The sequence below is a fragment of the Vespa velutina genome, chromosome 17, assembly GCF_912470025.1.
Source record: "Vespa velutina chromosome 17, iVesVel2.1, whole genome shotgun sequence".
Classification (NCBI taxonomy): Eukaryota; Metazoa; Arthropoda; class Insecta; order Hymenoptera; family Vespidae; genus Vespa; species Vespa velutina.
Window position 1 is genome coordinate 4515194 of NC_062204.1, and position 22167 is coordinate 4537360.

At 40.8% G+C, this 22167-nt stretch overlaps 2 protein-coding genes and 1 long non-coding RNA gene across 12 annotated transcripts in view; 2 read left to right on the forward strand and 1 right to left on the reverse strand.

The window, feature by feature from the left end:
* Positions 1 to 313: 313 nt before the first annotated feature.
* Positions 314 to 2440, forward strand: LOC124955267. Its single transcript, XM_047509435.1, has 2 exons — positions 314 to 2104; positions 2183 to 2440. Exons 1-2 carry the CDS (start codon positions 314 to 316, stop codon positions 2438 to 2440), a joined length of 2049 nt encoding a protein of 682 aa, XP_047365391.1.
* A 5181-nt stretch (positions 2441 to 7621) lies between these two features.
* Positions 7622 to 8802, reverse strand: LOC124955017. Its single transcript, XR_007102736.1, has 3 exons — positions 8502 to 8802; positions 7826 to 8058; positions 7622 to 7675 (listed from the first exon to the last, which is right to left on the reverse strand). It is a non-coding gene; the product is annotated as an uncharacterized LOC124955017 (long non-coding RNA).
* Positions 8803 to 9655: 853 nt separating this feature from the next.
* Positions 9656 to 22167, forward strand: part of LOC124955015 (ionotropic receptor 25a) — a 36871-nt gene continuing 24359 nt past the window's right edge. For 5 of the 10 annotated variants that reach the window (XM_047508807.1, XM_047508806.1, XM_047508810.1 and 2 more), the window contains exons 1-2: positions 9656 to 9913; positions 21159 to 21362. The gene's annotated coding sequence lies outside the window, so the exon portion shown is untranslated. The other 5 variants (XM_047508801.1, XM_047508803.1, XM_047508800.1 and 2 more) reach the window with 5 other exon arrangements.

The following is a 22167-nucleotide window of genomic DNA, read 5'->3' on the forward strand; positions in this document are numbered from 1 at the left end:
CCCCTGTGGGTAGGGGGTAGTAGAATACTCCCACAGTACTCCCGGCTTGTCGTAAGAGGCGACTAAAAGGGACTGTGTGAATGGTGTGTGAATGTTCTCGTACGGCTATTCCTTTCTTTGTTCTTCTGTCATCTTTTTCTCTATTCTTTCTCTCTCTCTCTTTCTCTCTCTCCCTCTCTCTCTCTCTCTCTCTCTCTCTCTCTCTCTCTCTCTCTCTCTCTCTCCCTCCCTCCCTCCCTCTCTAACTTCCTTCCGTTCCTTTCCTTTCCTTTGGGGAGCTTGCTTCCCAATAATATTGATACTTTATTTTATCATGGATAGTACATTTACAGTCATAAGCGGGCGTGGGAGGGACACCTACGCCACGGCGGTGTCAGGTGGTGGTAGGGCAGGCCACCCGCCGTCGTCAACCAGCAACTGCCAGGAGCTCGGGGTAGGCAACCTGGCCCCAGCTCTGGATACTGCATCAGGAAGGGCACCACAGGTAGGCGACCTGGCCTGCGGTGTATCTAATGCGCCAGGAAGGGTAGAAAGGGAGGGAAGGGTTGTAAGGGAAGAAAGTCACTCGGAGGAGTGGGAAAGGGCTACTAGGGCCGTTGAGCGCATGCAGCGCTCCGGTTCGACGTCACCTATCCCGGTGAGAACGTACAAATATGCGAGGTCCCCGACCTACTCCTCAGAGGAACAGGAGTTAAGGGTAGACTTGGCCGGGTCGAATAAGCAAGGACCGGCAAAAACCCCGGAATCTGTTTTGGATACTGGCAGGCTGCTGGAACACATCAGGAACATTATCCAAGGAGCCGAAAACGCCAGGAGAAGATTCATCAAAACTGAGGACGATGCTTCAAGAAGGATGAAACATTGCAATAATGTGATACTGGAAATGATTGAAGTCCTAAGGGAGAGGCTTCAAATTAAAGCAGATGATCCTCCTTCAATCAAGGAAACAATTGCGCAGCTAAAGACAGAAATTAAGGCCAAGGATCTGCGCATGAGGGAGTTGACGGAAGAAGTTGCCCGTTTCAAGAAAGAAAATAGTAAAATACCATTAAACCCCTTGGCTGCGAGGAGCCAAACAACGACACGGGGTACTGTAGCTCCTGATCCCTGCAGAGGACCCTCTGCACTGGTCTCAACATCGGATCGTCACACAAGGGATAGTAATCTAATGAGTATACAGGAGTTAGTCGAGTCGGTAGGGATACTGAAAAAGACTATCTGCGCTATGCAGCAGCAGCAGGAAACGACTGGAGCTGATGGGCCATACGAAGACCCCATCCTCCGTGCTGAGTCCTCCACTCGATCCCTTGCGGAACAGGAAGGAGTCAACGACTCTCAACCCTTGCAGGAGCAAGCGGCCCCCAGGAAAAGAGGGAAGAGGAGGAAAAGGGAAAGAGAAGTCGCTGAAATTTCCGTATTCTGTACCGAGCAGACGATGTATAGAGAAACGCTCTACCGGGCCAGTACGAAAATTAATATAAAGGACATGGGAATCAATGGCATGAAGTGCAGAAGAGGCCTCACGGGCGCCTTTATATGGCAGGTACGAGGTAAAGGGGCAAATGAGAAGGCCGACTGGTTGGCGGAGGCCTTCAGGAATGTCATCCCAGAAGCAAGAATTACACGCCCTATGCGCACGAGAGCCATAAGGCTGGTGGGACTGGATCCGGCCGCTGACGAGACTTCCATCAGGAACGCGCTGCTGAAGCTGCGATCCGGAACGGACCCCAACCTCATTAAGGTAGGAGAAATAAGGATTGGCAGGAGTAGAGCAGCCGAGGTCACTGTCTCGGCTCCGGTGTCCGTCATCCGGGCGGCCCTAGAGAAGGGCAGGATAAAAATGGGTTTGACATTAGTGAGAGTGCATGAACTCAGGCAGCCGCCCCTCAGATGCCACCGGTGCCTGGCGCAAGGACATGTTGCTGTAATGTGCCCTGATACAAAGTCTAGGACTGACCTATGCTACGTATGTGGGAAACCGGGCCACCTAGGCAAGACATGCACAGATAAACCAGCGTGTCCGGTTTGTATAGACGCGGGCCGGAAGCCGACCAACCACCGTGCCGGTTCTTGGGAGTGCCCGGTAGTGCCTCCCAAAAAATGGGTAGATAGGGCTTTCGGGAATTTCCCCTGAAACAATCCGAAAAGATCCGCATAAGGTCGCGGAAAAAACTGCACTTAGGACCGGGGAAGAAGAAGCGACGCCTCTACGGCGGGCGTGATCCACTCGGTGCTCCTTTATGGGACGCCGGTGTGCTGGCGCGCCGTCATGGAGGACATGAGGATCGGGCGGGCTGTTCGGAGCTCACCAGAGGAAGGTGGCGATCCGGGTGTGTTGTGCCTATGGAACGGTCTCCTTCCACGCGGCTATGATGATTGCGGGGATTATTCCTCTCGTTCATCTGGCACCCCGGCTGGCGGAGGTGTATGCGGCTGTTAGGGACGCGGAGGAACCTGTTCCCCCGCGTGTACTAAGGCTGTATTGGGTGCACTTGCCAGAAGGAGGGCAATAGAAGCGTGGAAAAGTGAGGAACTTGAGCTCGTAGAATCATTAGCAGCAACGGGAGTGCGTGCGAGGGCGGCTATTACCGAATGGTTAGCTGAGTGGATCGGGAGGCCGTTCTCTATCGGAACGACCTTTCGCACCACACAGCTGATGACCGGCCATGGCTGTTTTTCGGCGTAGCAAGATAAGAAAATACGTTACAAGATAAGAAAGATTCCCTCCTCACGTTGTTTCCACATTGTGGGGGGAGTGAGGATACGGCGGAACACACCCTGGTAGACTGGGCCCGACGTGGACGGATGTCAGGAATGAGCTGATCGGTGCGGTAGGGGGGAGGGCAGCTAATCCTTCCCATGATAGTCAGGGCCTTCCTGACTGTCCCGGGGGGATGGGCGGCCTCCCAGACCTTCGCAGGGCGGGTCATGCGAGAAAAGGAGGACGCTGAGAGGTGCAGGGAACGGACGCAAGAAGAAGGACGTAGGAGTGCGCGTGCGAGTGTGTATGCGGACAGAAGGGTGAATGATAGGCTGTACAATAGAGTAACTCCAGTGCGGCACCCTCGGGCAAGGCTCCGGGCGTGTGTGTGTGTGTGTGTGTACGGACGTGAATGGGCATGGTCAGCGCACCATGGGGTAATGATCAGGCCAATAGGTATGTATATATATGTATATATGTAGGGAGTAATTGCATCTCCGGGGGCCCGTGGGCCCCTATCGAGTGCGCCATAATTGTAAATAATTGTGGTATGAGTGTGGATGAATGATTGAGAGCAAGACGAATTCCGGCCTGGCTCACCGAGAAGGGGTACTGGGCGAATATGTACTACGTTTATGCGCGATACCGCCCACCCCCTCTCTCCTCAGCGAGTTAGTATTAAGCATCGGGAGGTTTTTTAGTCGGTAGGCGATCCGAACCTGAGAGTATGTTCAGGCGGGTTGAATCCGACACTCCCCTGAGTACCGGGCTTAGGGGGCCTATGAAGGTTTTTCCTCCTGACGAAAAAAAAAAAAAAAAAAAAAAGGGTTGGTTCGCGCAAAATCTTGGAAAATATGTAGTACGGAGGCAACACGTTGTTCGACGCGGTCAACGGAGAGAATAAAAGAAGGAGGGAAAAGGAAAGGTGCGTGGGAGGATAGTTCGCAGTTCGTAGTTCAGAGTAGAGATGCGTCTCCGGGGTGAATCGTCGAGGTTTAACCTTCCGTAACGAGGGCAGTAACGTCGTGGGATGCTATGCCATGCGGCACGTTACGGTACGATGCGGTTTACCACGAACAAATCGACCGCTTGAGAGTCCCTTTGCGGACAAAAAGTCGTTCACTTTCGTACCTCGAGTCTCGTTGTCATATCTCATGTCGTGTAGTCGTGCCTAGAAAACTTACGGGAGAACTTTCATATCTCTTCACACTTTCCTCCTTTTCTTCCTTCTCCCCTCGAAACGGACGTAACAGCGAGATTCTAACGGAAGATTATATACTTTCGATATTATATCATTATGAGATATTTCTGCGTGAAGCTTTACATTGGCGTTTACATTGATATTGCGGCTAGCCTCCTTCTAGTTCGTTAGAACGCTAGTAAAAGTTCAGGAAATCAAATTGATGCTCGTTCGATCGACTGAATCTTCGTAAAAGCAACTATAAAATAAGAGGGCGAGTGTTTTCCGCGTTTTGCCGTGTAATAATATTAAATTCTTTTTACGGCTTAGAGCACGACTCTAGTACTAACGCGGCAACATTTTCATTCGAGTAATTTATTTATTTAGCAAGAGATGGACCGACGGAGCTTACCGCTTTCTCGTCTGCACGCGCTCTATCCCGTCTACTCGGTTTAAAAGCGAAGCCGGTTTTAACGTGTTCGTGGTGGAAAAAGAATTTCTTCTACAAACACCTCGAATATCCTTTGGCCTTTCATTTTAATAAATCGCCCTTCAACGAACCTCTCCCCCTTTCTCGCGCGTAAACATTCTTATTAAATGCCCAAGTATGGAGTCCTTTTTTCTTCAATTTTAATCCTTCTTTTTATTAATCTATTAGATATCATAGAATACAATATATTTCTCTCTCTCTCTCTCTCTCTCTCTCTCTCTCTCTCCCCCCCCCCACCCTCCATCCTTTCACTAACTAATTCTCCTCAAAATAAATCGCACGAACGTACGTACTTACGTAAGTTAAGGGAATATTCGTCAACGTGACCGTTGGTCAAGGATCATCGGGCGGCAGGAGGAGTGGGAGAAGTTGAAAGGGACTAATTGGAACGTTCTCAAAGCAAAGAGCCTGTTTGTTTTGGTAATAACAATGGCTCCGGTGTATAATTACACAGGAATTCGCTGTCGAAGAGTTCGCTGCCTCTCTTATAGAATATTCATGTTCCGTCTATGCCGAAAAAATTGAAATGTCGTGTAAGAAATAATTTTTTTTTTATGGACTTGTTTGGTACGACGACGAGGTACGTAATACGAAGCCTATCTTTTTTTTCAATGGTCCAATGCCGGAGCAAATTTCAAAGCCAAATTTATTTATTTATTTCTCGTTTTTTTCCAACGAAATATGATATTTATCGCATATCTTTCATCTTTCTTTTTCATCGTTCTTTTTTGGCATTCGTTAAGACGAATTCAACTACACACCATACGAGGTCATTTATATACGCTATAAATAATATTACAAATTTGTTAATTAATCTGTGTACAATCCCGTTGTCGATTGAGTGCTCTAAACAAAGTCCTAACTTTATACGAGATAAATTTCAATTATTTAGATCGACAATTTTTGAGTAGCATAAACGGGGCGATCAGAAGTTTGTCCTTTGTTGCCACGAGTATTATATTTTTACTGAATATAGAATTATGTCATATTATATCGTATTCTACTGTATAATACTGTATTATATTATCGAGTAACAATTTAAATCGAAAAGAAAAATATTCAACGAGAAAAGAAATCCGATGTGTACTTTATTAAATCCTACGACTACTCATCCTAAATATTGGTTATTCTATTATGTATTAAATTCTGGACGAGGCGAAAATTTCTCCTGCGAATCGATATTGATAACAGGATCGCATGACGTTTCGAAAGAGGTGATATCGTGCCACCTCCAGGTAATTTATATTCTCCTCTTAGAAAATTCAAGCTATTGGTAAAGGAAAATCTTCTCCCAAACCGGGATTCGTATGAGGATCACATGATATGCGCAGAGGTGGCACGCGCAATCATTTATTATGTGCGTGTGCGTGTATATATATATATATATATATATACACACGTACGTATAGTAATAATAATGATCTAACGAAATGAGAGTGAAAGAGAGAAGGGGAGTTTGAGAGTAAACTCGTTCAATTAGATCATAGTGGATGCCGAAAAGAAAGATCTAACGTAACTATACGTGCAATAAAGAATAAAGAGTTAATACAAATAGTTGTAATAGAATGATTGTTGAAAATATGATTAATGATCGTTCGAGAATGGTATTTCTGTAAATTTTCATGTAGAAATGCAAACAATTATCATATCGAAGGAAATACGGATGTGTGTAAATCATTCCATTGAACGATATTACGGTTTTAGAGTTATTCCGATACGTCAATGGTACGTCGTTCATTAGCAAAAGCATTGTTCGTCCTACACGTGTTATTCTCCTCGTCGGTCGATGTAAAGCGATACATTGCAAAGTACTTTGGCATATCGCAGGATAGTAATATCCGTTCGTTCATAGATTCATCGGTGAACATACATACAATAGGTATGTGTATAAGTATATTCATCCGTTCATACGTATAATAATAGGATTTACATTTTCGATTTATCGTTTATCTATTGCGAGTGAGAAAATTCGAGTGTACAAGGAATAAAAAACGGAAACTTTGTAGTAACTTAATAACGTGTTTGAACAAAATTGGGATTCTTTTTGATCCGGAGCACACTCGCTGAGGATGCAAATTTACGAATATTCTTCCTCGATCTTGATCTCACTTTGTTCGCTCGCATCTTCCCCCTTATATATATTTCTTGCCACTCAGATGCGAACCTCGTTCTATGTATCCTCCTCCTCCTCCTCTCTCTCTCTCTCTCTCTCTCTCTCTCTCTCTCTCTCTCTCTCTACCCCCTCACCCTCTCCCCCGCCCTAACAGACTCGATTAAATTTATCTTTTCGTTCGCTTAAGTAATGGCGTTTAACCAAACGACGCTCTCCGAAGAAGAAACGAAAGAAACTGTTCGCTATGAACGATATAAACTCGATATAATTGTTACATTAAATTTATTGTCCCAATTATTACTTTGGGTATTCTTTCAGAATCGAGCACATTCGAATGAATCTTGGAACTAAGGAATCGCACGTTGGCTCGTCGAGGTTTGCTGTGAAAATGGGACGATTAATGTTCCACGATACGGCATTATTTACGGTTTAGTCAGGGTTATGAACGAGCAATGATCGATCCTGTTCGAGTCGCTCGATGCGACGAGTTAATCAACCGCACGGAATATGAAGTTTCTACATCGGGAGGTCACACCTACGCGTTCTAATCACTCCATAATTGTAACTAGCGAAATGCTCATCGTGCTGGACACTCGGAATGGACTACCGCAATGGAATTTCCAATTTACTATTGTCGTATTTGCAGATTATCGTGACCGTTTACATGAATTTTCCTCGAAACATTCCTCAAATCCGTAGATACAGCAGCGATTTCAACGGATACGTCGAGCTATCCTTGTGCTATTTTGGTCATTTCGACTTTATCCATCAACTTGGGTAAATAGGAGAGATATTTTTAATCATCTTGCCCATATATCTCTATAATAATGAAAATATTATAGAGATAGTTTCTACTATGGTAAGAATAGAACTTGACGGAATCGTCGAAACGACTACCGTTTATATTCCAAACATGATAAAAGAGAAACAAAGTTATCTGATAAGAATCAAGATATTTTTGAAATTATATTCTGATTGGCGAACGAGTAATCGGTCTCTCTTATCTACATTATATTTTGTTACTTTAATCAATGTTACGAAACAACGATCGTAAAAATATTGATATCTTAAATGGTAATCATTTTCAAGATAATTTATCAATTATTTTTGTTTCGTTTACCAAGACGATCAAGACTTTCCAGAAGAGGATCTTACATGGAGGAGCTTATACGTATAGTAATATCGTAGTACCTATAAAGAAATAATTTAAAGGAACAATTCGGATGAACGAATTTTAAAATTCATTATAAAATATTTCGTTTAATTAAAATAACTTTTTTCTAAATTTAATGGGTATTATTTTTACGAGGAAACAAGAAGAGATATTGTTAAATAACATACTTTCGAGCAAAAGAATCAGAAGAATAAGAAAAAGCAGAAATAAAAGTAGGGAACAATGTCGAAGAAAATCGTCGAAAACGTTTTCTCCTATTTTTTTTTCCCCACTTTGTTATTTTTGCCACTGTCGAGCTCCATCATCGTCTCCTCCTTTATTCGGTTCTCCGAACGAGCAGGCGCGTAGACGCGTTCACGAGAATGAACGAGGAACATCGATACCGCGCTGACTGGCTAGGCTAGAACATGAATATGTAGTTGTACGTGTATTTATATATATATATATATATATTTATAAAAGAATAGAACCAAACGCATGAAGCGATAAAAGTAAAATCCGCGTAATGACGTCCGGCCAGAGATGGAGAGCGAGAGAGACAGGGCCTGCTCTCCGCTCTCTCTGCTCTCGTAATGACGAGGCTTCACCCTCGAAGCTTCCGAAAATAAAGAAGAGCCAGGGGATTTATAAATTACGTCAACTTTTTTTATCGTTAGGGCGATCATATAAATTTATCGTCGAAATTGAATTAATAAGAGAAGCCGTTATTGCAAAATCGGATGATGGTAAGAATATTCTAATCGTTGCACTTTACATTCCATAATAAATATTGGTTTTTCAATATTTTATATCTATTATAATAAACGAAGTTGTATCTTCGGAGAGAAAATTATCATATAATACCTTTCGCCCTCGGTATCCACTTGTTCCCTTCGTAAACTAGCAACCAGTCTCATCCTTTCTACGTTCATTTACCTACGTTTGTTCGCTCGCTCGTTCGTTCGTTCGTTCGTTCGTTCGTACAGGAGACGCAACAGGCTGTGCTCTCCTTTCTCATTTATTTTTGCGGCTCGGACCTCGGATATCTGCCTCAAAGTCAAAATTCTACCGTTCTCTTGGCACTCGTCGATAGAAGAGGAACGTAAATCACTCCGACCGAAGTTTTTGCGAGGAAGAACACGGCTTTATGAACTAATTCATTCGAATTTCTTTCATCCATAAATTGATAACTCTCACGTTCTCGTAGATCCAATGTTCCTCGCGCGTTTCGTTACTTTTCATTGATAACCTTATGTAATGTTAAATAACGAATAGATCTTTATCGTATCGTTATATCATCTTAGAAAGTTTCTCTTAAAATTGAGTTTCTCTTAAAGTTTCTAAATAGGGAATTGGTCAAGAGGTAACTAGCTAGAGGTAACTAGCAATTGGATCGAACAATATGTAACAGTACTTTTTATTAAGCTTTTCCTATATGCATTTGATATTATTGTTGGTTATTTATATTATAAAAACGATTCTCGAGATTATTTGTATATCGTTATACTACTTATTATTTCCGATAATCCTTATCTTTTTTAATTACTGGCAACGCGTTATCTTATATATTTTATCTAAATATCCAACTACTTCAATTATTTTCGCGCATCGTTTTGCGCACAGCAAACATAATAAAAGTAATTTTTTAAATTGGAAAATATAAATAATAGGAATAAAAATAGAAAGGGAGATGAAATATTGAAAAACTTGCTTGGCGAGAGAACGAGCAGGATCTAAGGAAAATAGGAAAAGGAGAAAAGTAGGAAAGAAAAGAAAAGAAAAGAGTGGAGGATAAAAAGGAAGAAAGAATGGACGCGATAGAGAATTTTTCAAAAGTATACCACTTTCCTCCCACAGCCTCCTTTCTTCCCAGCATCTGGCTTTTACCAATTCCGTCGGTTCTTCGCAGATAGAAAGACGGATGGACCGGGAGGGATGCTTGCAGCGCGTTTAAGAAAAAGAGAGAAGAGAAGATGGAGGAACGGGAGTAAGAGAGAAGCTGATTTCGCGTGGAAGAGTTTGCGCAGAGTCGACGACGAAACGACAACGTCGAGGACGTGCTGCTGCCGGAGCGAAAAAGGCTCTGTGCGCAAGAGAGAGAGAGAGAGAGAGAGAGAGAGAGAGAGAGAGAGAGGGCGCAGGGCTGACCGTTCACGTCTTTTCGACGTCGACGCAACCCCGTTGGCGCAGAATAGCTGCTCAGTGCTCGTCGAACGGCGCTGTGCTGCGACGGGACCATGCCGCCGCGCCCTGCACCACCGATCAACCGATCACAGGTACGCGAGATCAACCACGAGATTAAACGACGATCGCAATTCCCACCTCTTTTACCTTCCTACACTTTACCCTTTTTATCGGAACTTTCCATCTTTTTCTCAATTCTTCGTTTCTCGCTTCTTTTCTCTTCCACCCTTTTCGTATTCCGCCCCTCCCCCTTCTCCTCCACCCCGCCCCGCTCACTCTCTCTCTCTCTCTCTCTCTCTCTCTCTCGCTGTCTTTTCTTTAAATATATATCCTTATCGCGCGATCGCAACGAGAGAGTCAGAGTTTTTGTCTTTGGTGCGAGCTCGGATCTTTGTGAGTGCGACAACTCGTTCGACGATCCCCACGAAGACCTGTGGCATCTTTCCAAGAGACTCCTTTACTTTTATCGCTTATTTAATTTTGTGTAGTGTGCCTAACTCGCCGCTAATAAGATCGGCAAGGATCGCGGTGGATCGATTTCATTCTAGGGTGATCAAGTGTGTAAGCTTTCGAGTGCTCAGTTTACGAGAGAGAGAGAGAGAGAGAGAGAGAGAGAGAGAGAGAGAGAGAGAGGACGAGCCGCTTATTCAATGTTTGTCGGGGTTCTAGACGTATATTTTAATATACAATACTTGTGGACGTCCAGGGATGCATTCGTCCTTTCGATCTCTTTTTATTTTGCATTTCGAAATTTTGTTGTGTCGAGCAAATAGTAAAATTTCAGATGTATTAAAAATTAAGATAGTATATTTTTGAAAAAAGATTCAACAATCATTTTATCAAGCTATTATTTCATTGAAAAAATCCTATCAACGAAGTAGAAGACTAATTCGAATGATATTTTTAGATCGATCCTTCTTCGCTGGATGTAAGAAAAAGTGTCGAAGACTCTCGATCGTACTGCTAAGAACGATCAGAGAGAGAGAGAGAGAGAGAGAGAGAGAGAGAGAGAGAGAGAGAGAGAGAACTCGTCTCCGAAGGATTTTCGCGCGTAACGCGTTTTCCGATAAGTTTTCCGGGCGTCTCGACCTCGATCGATGCTTCATACGATCCTTCTCGTGTCTCTAAACGTTTGCTAGGAAAAAGAGAGGGAGGGAGAGAGAGAGAGAGAGAGAGAGAGAGAGAGAGAGAGAGAGAGAGAGGGAAAAATACAGACAAGGGTGCCTTTCTAACAAGCTTACATTACCCATAGGTACGTCATTGTTCGATCGTTGAAAATGTAATTCTTTTTCCTTTTTGAACTTTCCAAATCGTTATCGATGATAAAGTTCGTTCCTTTTTTCTTTTACAATTTATATTAATCAACGTAATGTTTTTCCCCAAAGCTGTCAGGCATTTTCAAACGTCTTGCTGAAGACGGAAAAGAGAGAAAGAAAATAGACAAGACCGAGGATCGACGCTTTTAAGCTCAGTACTACAGCAGTTGTTCCGTTCGCAGCCGATTTGTGAAATACGTCTTCGTTAATGAATCGATTAAGCGAGAAACGTGCAGAAATATTCTTAAGTTGTACACACCGAAAATGCGAGATTCTTTTTGATTAGAACAGAAAGTTCAAAGTAGTTAGCGACGTTCTATCTCCGTGAAAGAGAAAATTCGCTAGATCCTTTTGGATTTGAAATCTCGTCGCGCTTTATCGTCCTCACCAATAAATTTGCATAAACTTTAAGCTTGTCACCTTCTTTCGCCAACTTTCTTACCGAATTTAATCCTTTAACGAATCTTTCTTAAAGCTCATTATTATATTTCCTTTTCTTTTTCATTTTCGTTATATCCATTTGCATTTTTTATTCCTTTTACTCGACGAACAAAACCGCGAGAACCGAGCGAACAATTATTGTCGATGAAAAGTCGGCCACCGGTTCTAGGTGGATGAGAAGTTTTTTCACATATAAAACGTAATCCATGGAATTCGGTTGGCACTACCTAGCTCTCAAGCAAAATACAACTAGTAACGAACTCTCCACAATCTACGTGCATCACCATCGAGGCAATTCAATTTTTCTTTTTTTTCTCTTTTTTTTATAAAATTTCAAATATTCTCTGGATCCGTGCTAAATAAAATTTTCATCTTTTTCTTCTTTATAATTTTCATAGAGCAATGATCGATCGTTTTTTTGCCCTTTAGTACGTTTTACGTTTCTAGCCGAATTTCATCGAATTTCCCTGACTTCGTTCGAAATCACTAAACCAGATATTCAAACGTAATGACGATCTTTAGGATATCTATTGCAAATTGAATATTTTTCCGTTAAATCCAATTTATCATCGGGGATATGGATCGAGCAAGACTTTCGGATTGAACGCCACTACGTGGGAATAAAACCGATACTTTTCGCATATCCGAACGAGAATACTTTTCCTTCGTGCGACGGGAAGCTTAGAAGATGGAGATGTAAAGAGAGAAAAAATTAAGTTTATTGTATCAGGGTTTGGTCGGTTCGAAGGTAATACCGATAGTATTCTATCGAACTACAACTTTTTCTTCTTCTTCTTCATCTTATTATTATTATTATTATTATTATTAGCGTTTAGGAAGAAAAAATAGAAACTTTATTTTCAAAGATGTAACATGCATATACATACGTGTATATATAGTTACAGACGAATGTACGTATAATAGTTGGTTCGTTCATCTCTTTCTTTCTCTCTGTCGATCTCAATCTTCGCTCGCAGTTAAAACTCGGAGGGTCCGTTCGTGTATCGAGTGTTGGTGAATTTTCGCTGTTGTACGGGTGAGCTTGAGGGGAAGGGGAGAGAGAGAGGAGGTATATAGGCATAGGTTATTGATTATCGTGAATGGCTTTATAAATAACCGATCGTGTAGGAGCACCCACAGGAGACGCATAAATGTCGTTGGATGAGTTGCCTTCTTTAGAAGGCAATACGAAGGCATACGCTCTCTTTCCTCTGCTATCGTCGTTGTGCGCGCGCGGAAGGACTCTGCACGTGCACGACAGAGAGAGAGAGAGAGAGAGAGAGAGAGAGAGAGAGAGAGAGAGAGAGAGAGAGATAAGGTTCTTTGAGCCGATACGAAAAAATCACGAAGAACGACTCGTTGTTCTTGCGAGCGAATACGAGGAGAATCGACAATAGCGAAAGGGTGCAATGCAACTTTGTTGCTCGCTTCTTCTATGCATTGAAAGAATGGGAGATACGGCGCGGCGTCGAATACCGACGATATAATTTTACGTCTACGGGAAGACGAATTACATAATCAGCAGATCGTACTTGCGGTGTCGAGAATTTCAAAGGGAAGAGAAAGAGGAGAGGGCGCGATATCGAGGATAATGCAAAATTACGTCCCTCTGTCTTGATTCAACGCGCCTTGATTCAACCTACAGGTTAAACGTTAAATTTTGTGCATTTTTCTTTCTTTCGAGATGATTCGTTATACCTCTCTTTTCTAAGGGATGAAAATATATGTAAAGAAATTTTCTTTGTTAACAACATTTTGAAGAAATCTATTATCGAAATCTATTTTTTTCCCTTTTTCCAACTATGCAAATATGCAAGTTCAATGTTGCTCAGGCTGGCTCATCGACGAGTCAATGCTAGAACAAATATTAATTATTAATAATATCGATACGAGAGAGCGTACATCGTACGTGTGTCTAATGTGTATTATTAAAAAAAAACGTCTTTAATTTTTATCGGATTTTTATGATGGGAAAGAATTCACACACACACACACACACACACATGTTGTTGCGTTCAAGATTATTCACGGTTAGCAGTCACTTTGTAAAGACCGCACGAAAGTGAAAATCTTTGAGTAGCAACTGGCTATATCTATAGCACCGAGGTGCAGATTAGAACATTTATCGAAAGAGATACTCATCGAGGATGAAGACATTTCAATATTGCTTCGTTACTTGTTTCTTTTTAAATTAGTTTAGATATACTTCCGATAGACCAGCGATAAATCGTCAAACGTTGTAGGTAATTCGATCATTTTCGAATATTTAGAAATTATATAGCTTTGCGTCTCGTTTCAAGTAAAAAAATGTTTAACCAGTGGATCGATCGATCGTGGTAAGGCCAGTTATTCGATGTTGCTCACGATCACGTATACGTATATTCACGTCATCGCTCTCCCAGATATAATTTCTAGTTTGTCAATGTTTGTCACATGTGTATGTACATGTAATGTGTATGAGGAAACGCGTGGTATAACGTTTTAACTACGATATTATATATACGTAAGGTTTCGAGGAAATCATCAACGGCTCGTTCGAATCAACAAAATGAATCTGCATTATCCATAACTCATATTATCTCATAGATTTTATTCATTTAGGCGTGTTACATTAGCTCGAATAAAATAGAAAGCCACTCTCGAAATGATTTCAACGACAAAAAATAGCTTCCTATGGAAACGGAACGAACGAGCTCAGATTGGTCATTGTCCTTAGTAGTAATTTCCATCGATCATTGAATATCGTGCGAAATCTTTAGGTGGGTTAAACTTTTTCAATTAAGCTTCGACGTTATGTTATGCTTTACAGTTTACGGATCCATTCAAACCATTGGAGTTTCGATCGTAGAACGAAGGTAGAGAAAGAGGGAGGGAGGGAGGGAGAGAGAGAGAGAGACGAAACAAAGTCGATTCAAAGTATAGTTAGGCGAGAGGCAGTGGGTAGTAGAATCGCTCGCAGCATTTTTACGACGAAATTTATCGAGCGAGCGGCGCTCTTTCGAAAATTACATTCAACTCGTTTACTTATGTATATCATATTCGAATACTAGTCAGTGTTACGATATGGAAATTTTTTTAACTACAACAAAGTAAAGATAAAACTTTATTTATTTGCCGTATCGCGTTTAGTAATATAAAGAGAAAAAGAAAAAGAAATGAAAGAATAATAGAAATGAATAATGTTTATGTTCGATAGGTATAGAGTAATTCATTAAATGACGATAGAGATATTGTTCAAATGTGTCCAAGTCAAACGAGACGCCTCTTTCGTTTTTATTATCATTTTTACGTTATTATTCGTTGAGGAGAAATTATATATGATTAAAAATATGAAAGAACAATCGAATTAATAAACGTGCAAGAAGAAAATAGCCTAAATCGAGGTAGATAATTCGTAGAAAGGATAAAAGCTAGATTACATTTATATTAGTGTAGTGGTACGTGTTAAAGATATCTTCGAGATGATTAAAAAAATTTAGAATAAATTTCTAATAAAAGATTCTAATAAAAGATTGAAAGGATTACGAAGAGCAGTGGATCTCTGTCGCGTTAAAATTCAAAGCGTCGACTCGTGCGGTTTTAAGGAAGTTCAGGAAGAAGAGATGGAAATCCTCCAAGGCAAGGAAAGTTCAGGGAACACGATATACGATTTCCATCGATTTTTCTTTACGTTCCTTGTATAGTACGTTATCTAATACAAGTATATCTATCTCCGATACCGATCGGGTGTATGTAATGTGTCTACGTACGTTGACGTCTACTTTCGAGAATCGACCGAGAATGTCTCGTGGGTAAGACAAAGTAAGAGAGAGAGAGAGAGAGAGAGAGAGAGAGAGAGACGGTCATATTACAAGATTATTCCCGTAACATGATTTTTGCGTTCGAGCGTGGTTACATAAAAAAGTAACTTACCTTGCCATGACCTATCTACCTATCAAATCCATCGGATTTCTAACATATTCCTTACGCGTCTTTCTCGTGCAAACATCTCAACGTGTATATCTCAATGGCAAACTACTAAGCGTATCGAGATGGCTATTCACACTAAGTAAATTATTTTCTTATCGGATATTATTGTATAATGATATAGAGGAAAATAGAAAACTCTCTCTATCTCATTTGGATCCATTTTGGATCGTAACGTAACAATTCGTTGAGAATTTATCGTTCATTCGTGAAAGAATATCTCGGAATAAATAGATGTGTTCTTCTAAAACGATTTCATCCCCTTGCTCCCTTGTACGGGAGCAATGCGCGTCCGTCCGTGGCTTTACCGTTGAAAAATGCTGCTCCCGGTACGTACGAGATACCATACCGCACCACTGGGACTCGTTGCAACGCGAGATAGCATAAAGCGAAATACTCGTACTATAATTTTCTCTTACGAGTAGAGTAACAATGGATATTGTCGAATTTTTACGAAGCTTTCGCCATATACGAAATGGATGATTTCTCCAAACAAGGAAAGAAAGGAAAAACAAAAAAAAAGAAAAAAGACTGGAAAGATGAACTCATTTTATCTTTGACATAGATGATGATCGATGGTGTATCATCGAAATAGCATTTGAGTAGCGTTACCGTAAATGCATACTGCACAATGCATCGACGGCTTACCTATAGGAGCAAAATTGAATTTTTCTTGCTATTCCATTCCAAGGTTATTTCAGAGAAGTGTAACAAACGAAGCAGAGTCGCGAGCCGTTTGAAACGTTGAGTGCCATTGTATCTTTCGAGTACACGCGAGGGGAGAGTGGCAGAGAGAGAGAGAGAGAGAGAGAGAGAGAGAGAGAGAGAGAGAGAGAGAGAGAGCCGGTAACACACGCTCTCGGTGCTCGGAATTCTTTCTTTTTTCTTGGCGAATTTAACGGTGCCGATGTCGAAACGATAATCGTTCGTGAATGCTCTGTTGCTTTTATCGCAGCACAGTGATTTCAGGATCACTGGATTTATAATCCACGCCCATGCCTATTTACGTGCGCGCAGTCGAGAGAGGGAGAGAGAGAGAGAGAGAGAGAGAAATAGTCGTTTCTTCGTTTATCATTATTAGAAATTTCTTACTTGATTAAGAATCGTTGTCAACTTTCATAAATGCATCAAGCGAATGAATCGAAACGACGTTTTTAAGATAAACGTTTCGTTGTTTACCTACAGAAGAAGAAGAAGAAGAAGAAGAAAATTGGACAAACGTCATATTTCCTTTATACGAACGAAACATTCTATATCTATCGTTTATCAGTTTTATTTTATTCGCATAATCTTTATAATCGAATTATTGCATAAACGTACTCGTGCTCTTTAAAGGATTTCTTTTTTCCCAATCGTAAGTTTCTTTCTTTTTACAAGCAACGCGTGCGAGAACAACACCAAGGAAGAATAGAAGAGAGACAAAACGAATCATCCGATAATCGTATTGGCTTTCGTTGAAATTCTAATCGAAGGTTGCACTGGAACGGCGGAGGTTCTTCGTAAACGCGATTTAAATCGTGGCTTTGTATGCAGTATTTTGACCGATCTTAATCGATTTTCTCTTCCTTTCGTTCTTTCGTTTTACCGGCGGTTCCACGTTTTCTCCTCTTTCATTCGACAAGGAAAAACGAGAGTTCGCGGAGAGTCCCGGAGTTATCGTTTGAATAGCAACTGGAGGATAAATTGAAAGAGCGTATATTCTTCCGACGTAAATGGTCTGAAGTTAGCTTCGAAAGAAATAAGAAACCCCGTTTGGATCGTACACACCGTATCATCGTATTTAGGCTTGGGCGCGATATAAATGTTCGCGGTGCGTGTTTACGCGTACCATACGCGTGATGAACGATACGTTACGCACGCACGTGCACCTTAATACACAGCAATGTATCATGAACGGCCTTTAGCGAGGACATTTCCCGAAGTCACTTCGGTTTTACCCGCGCATTCGCATTCGCATTCGTGCGAATTAATTTCGGTCAAGCACGGCTCGATCGAGCAATAAAGTATTTTCTCCGTTTAATCTTCATATTTACATGGTGCTAAAAAACAATTTCGTCGACGAATCTTCGTCGCGTTCAAGCTTTGGAAATGAAAAGAAGAAGAAAGCAGGAAAAGCTTCTTATCGCTTATTTTCTTTTCTTTTTTTTTTCTTTTTTCTTTTTTTTTTTTTTTTCATTATTATTCAATTCAAGGCCGACCTTAATTTTTCATCTTCCTATCTAAACGAGTACTTTCTTCTACGAATGTGAATTACGAGTATCCGAGAAATTTCATCGTTCCTTCTTACCAGCTCGACTACGGACTTGATTAAGAGTTCCTCTTCCGTACATTGTTTCAAGTTTATTACGTTTAAAGGGAAACGACGTTTGAGTTTAGCGAAGTAGAACTTTCGATCTTACGTAGATAACGCGAGTTATCTCGAGTAACTCTATTAAGAAACGCGTTCCCCCTTTCTTTATATCCATTATATTTAATATTACGATTACTCTCGATTCTAATTTTAATCTCGTATCGTTGAAAAGGTAAAAGTATCGTGTCAAAAAATTTCATTAGAATATTCGAATCCATTAGAGAGGAGTCATATAGTAGCGAGATGAGAGTTAAAAGGGGAGATTCGCGAACGGTAGAATCACCATCATTTTCAGAACGATCGTGCGATATCTTTCAACCGCCGACGCCTATTAAAAATTTCATTTTCCTCTTCGGCGCAACAGGGGATAACTGTGTCGCGCTACCTAAATCGTCCTACTTTCTCTCGCATTACACTTATCTCGCTTTAACTTGCTACTTCGTCTTCTCACGAGAGCGAGATGTTTATTTTCCTTTCCTGCAAGATCGGACGGACCATCGAAAATCGACCATAGCCGAAATCGTTAAACTCTGAACGAGAGTAGAGACCGAGGCCGTCGGCGGTCGTTACCTGCGCGGACAATGTGAACAAATTTTTTTATCTTTTCATTCATATTATATTGCCAGTTAGTACTGTATTTTAACGATCCGTTCTTTTTCTCGTTGGAAGATTCATTAAAAGGTTCATCGTAAAACGATCGAACCGGCCGAAAAGGATCACAACCGGCAATCTCTTTCTCGAAATTTTTCATGGACGCTGGTGGACCGGTAAGAATCATCCCATTCTACTTTTATTCATGTCTTCTATTGAAATTCCCATAAATGTAATGGATTTCTACGTGTGTTAGTATCGTATGCATTTACGCATACGTATTTAGACACGTACTCGTAACAAGTACCGCTTTATTTTTCATACGAATGACGTCGATTGCAAAAGGAGATAAAAAACAAAAAAAGATCATTCAATTATTCGTGCTCTTATTTTTACATTATTTTATTCACTTTTATAACTTGGATCGAACGCCGTAGCGACCTATCGATATGAAATCGATAAAAAATATGTTGAAAATGTAATATTTTGATACGCGTAGGATGAGTCCCGCCGTTAAAAGGATCCTTCTTATCTCACTCAGTGAGATTAATAAACGTGGAGCTACCTAACCGTTGGTTATAAACTATATTGCGATATAATTAGGGAACTACTTTCTTTATTAGTTTCATAAATTATTACGAGACGTTAGTTAAGAGACATCAATGAAATGAGCATAATTAAAAGTTAAAAGCAGCGCGACGGGAAAAAGAGGGACCGTAAACTTTCTTATTTATTCAGCTCGAGTGATCCTCTCATCTACCGTTTTATATATATGTGTGTGTGTGTGTGTGTGTGCGCGCGCGCGCGCGCGCGTGTGTATATATATATATATATATATATATATTCATTTATTTTATACAACGATAAACTGTCCCGAGCACGAATTCGCTCTTAGACGTTTTTCTTAGTAATCCCACCAATGTATGCTGGAAAGACTCGTCGATAGATTTCGATAGATCTTTTGGACTTTATAGCTCCAAGCGTGAATTTATCATTATATCTTTGTCAGTGATAAAACATAGCAGACAAACATTTACCCCTTAGAAAATTTTAGTAAAAAGTCTGTTTCGATCGAATGGCGACCTTTTTAAATAAAATATGAAAAAGGAATAAAAGGGTTTCGTAGCTAAGCAATAACGGAAATCGTTGAGCAAGCAATTTTCAACTGATCATACGTTTCACCCTGTATATCGAAGAAACTCTGGAGAAATCTATCGGTCGTCATCGAAAGTACTCTTCTTTGTCCGCTGATCTCCATTTCCTCGCATTGTTCCAATTGCCGTCCCTTTTCAACGACAGAGTCGAGAACTGAAACGAAGGAAGTAGGTATCGTGTCGGAGATATTACTACAGGATGCAGAGAGAGAGAGAGAGAGAGAGCGTAAGCTCGGCGGCGATTACCTGTTACAACAAAGATGAGAAAGGAAATGAAGGACGGACGTCGTATGTCTCATTATTTTCATATAAAAGAAATGACAGTAGCTGGATGTCTTGTCAAAACGCAACTCTGTGAATCGTAAGAAAAGAGAAAAAGAGTTGGGAAACGAGAATACCTTTGGTTAATAAATAATCGAAACGAGTAACATTCGTGATGCGACGAAGCTTTGCTCGTCATGTTCTCCATTTTCTTACTGTTCGGGAAATGATGATTCGATTTAAAATTTCTTGAGAATGGATACCATTTTGAAAAAGAAACGATCGATGAAAATTCACACACGCGCAAACTTAAAAAGGAATTGAAAATTTTTATTTTTATAAAGCGTTATAGCGATGGTGATTGCATAATACACTCTAGACGGTTGTACTTAACTACAAATCGGTAGATATCTTGGAGCTTTCACGTACGAAATAAAAAGTAATGTTCTCGTCTGATTTTCCCACGATTTCGAAATACATTTAACAGCGTACTGTCATTACGCTCGCTCGCTCGCTCGCTCGCTCGGTCTTTCCAGTAATCTGTGTCATTTTCGTATTCCGGTCACAGATGCAAACCGTATCGACAAGTTGTTCGGCCTTTCTCCGTATAAGCGCATTCTTCTTGAAGTAGGTTAAGACTAGAATTAAATTTTTCCGCGGTCGAGACTTTACGAAAAAGATATCGATCGTTCTTTTCTTTTAAATGGTAACCAAGTCAGATTGGTAATATAATTTTAATATCTAATCAGGCGTATTTAATAGCTACGATAATCGTACCTGATTCTATGTGCCCTTTTCGCTTTTTAATATTTCGAAATTCTCCATTCGAAGATTGTAATGTTTGCAAAGGGAGCCTAATTAGAGTCAATTAGAGGGATTCCTAATTGGGAACAATGACGTATGTATACGTGCGCGTATAATTGCGACGATTCGTCTCTCTCTCTCTCTCTCTCTCTCTCTCTGATGCATGCCAGCTCATTCCTTTCTAATTAAAAGGTGTTTCTAAACTTTGGCGTAGAGTCATTTTTCTAGTCACATGGCACATCGTATCGGCCATCGTAATGGCGTGTTTCGTTTAAAAGGCGAAAGGGACGATGAATTAAAATATCCGAGCAGATTCGTCGCACCAGAAGAGTGCAATGAATGTCCTATTATAACACAGCGAATTATTATCGACGAAAATTGTGATAATATCGACTGGCATGGTCCAAAGGAAGAAAAAAATAATTAATAAATAATTAATTGTATTTTCTTCTAGATTTTATAACCGGTCGCCCTGCGCCGATAGGAATTGATGGCCGGGTTGCGTTCGTTGCGTCGAGGATCGACGCTAGACCGTTGGCATCCGCGCGTCGATGATCTACATGCGATCGACGCGTACGATCGATCCTTCCTGGAGGAGATTTTTCAACAAATTCGAATCTCATCGAGACGTTACCAAAGCCGTAACATCGGATCTGCCGTAAGTATCGGATAATTTTCTCTTTCCTAATGAAGGGAAAAGAAATGTCTAAAGAAGGTAACTGCTTTGAGATTAAATCGAAGGTTTTAATAAAAGACCCGGCTAACGTGCTATTATCTAATATCAAATTACAGTACGAAGGCCCGATCGAGATCGTTAGAGGATTAGTACCAAGAGAAAGAGGCGCGTGACTTTAAGTTTCTTTATTTTTTTCTCTTTCGCTTTATTCGCTCCTAGCACGATTAATCGAAATCGTCACGAAATCGAGACTCAGAAATCGAGATTCTTTCCTTTTCTAACGACAATGGATCATAATAGAACGGTCCTTTATAATTATTGCCGATTGTCCGAAACTTGTTCGGATAATAAGAAAATTCAAGAAAAAGTTGCTCCTAGAGTTGTGGTAGAAGATTAAAAATGTACAAAGATAAGGGGAAACAAAAGAATTGATCGGGAATGTCGTTGAAGCACCTTCTCGATTAATTAGATTTGCTTTGGGAGGAGGAGAGGCTGAATCTAGATCGATCTAAGTTTGACGATAGGAAATATTAAAGGGATTGCGTCTGGGCTATCCTCCATTAAGCGATTTCATCCTCGATTGGCGGCTCTCTGTGGTATACGCATTAATGCATGGATATCTCTGTACGATATGCACGTGTGCTTACATATACCATTTATATGCGTATATATTTACGTGTACGTTTGCAACTATCGTTTTGCTATCGAGTTTACGTTTACGCATTTATCTACGTACTTAGATTGATCACTCGGCGATCAATCGCAAAGCGTAACTCAAACTCGGTTG

What these genes read in the sequence shown, in the direction of transcription:
- LOC124955267 (XM_047509435.1), top strand. Translation starts at nt 314, where the DNA reads ATGGATAGTACATTTACAGTCATAAGCGGGCGTGGGAGGGACACCTAC. An exon ending in TAGTGCCTCCCAAAAAATGG is followed by an intron (nt 2,105 to 2,182) that starts GTAGATAGGGCT and finishes AACTGCACTTAG; the next exon opens with GACCGGGGAAGAAGAAGCGA.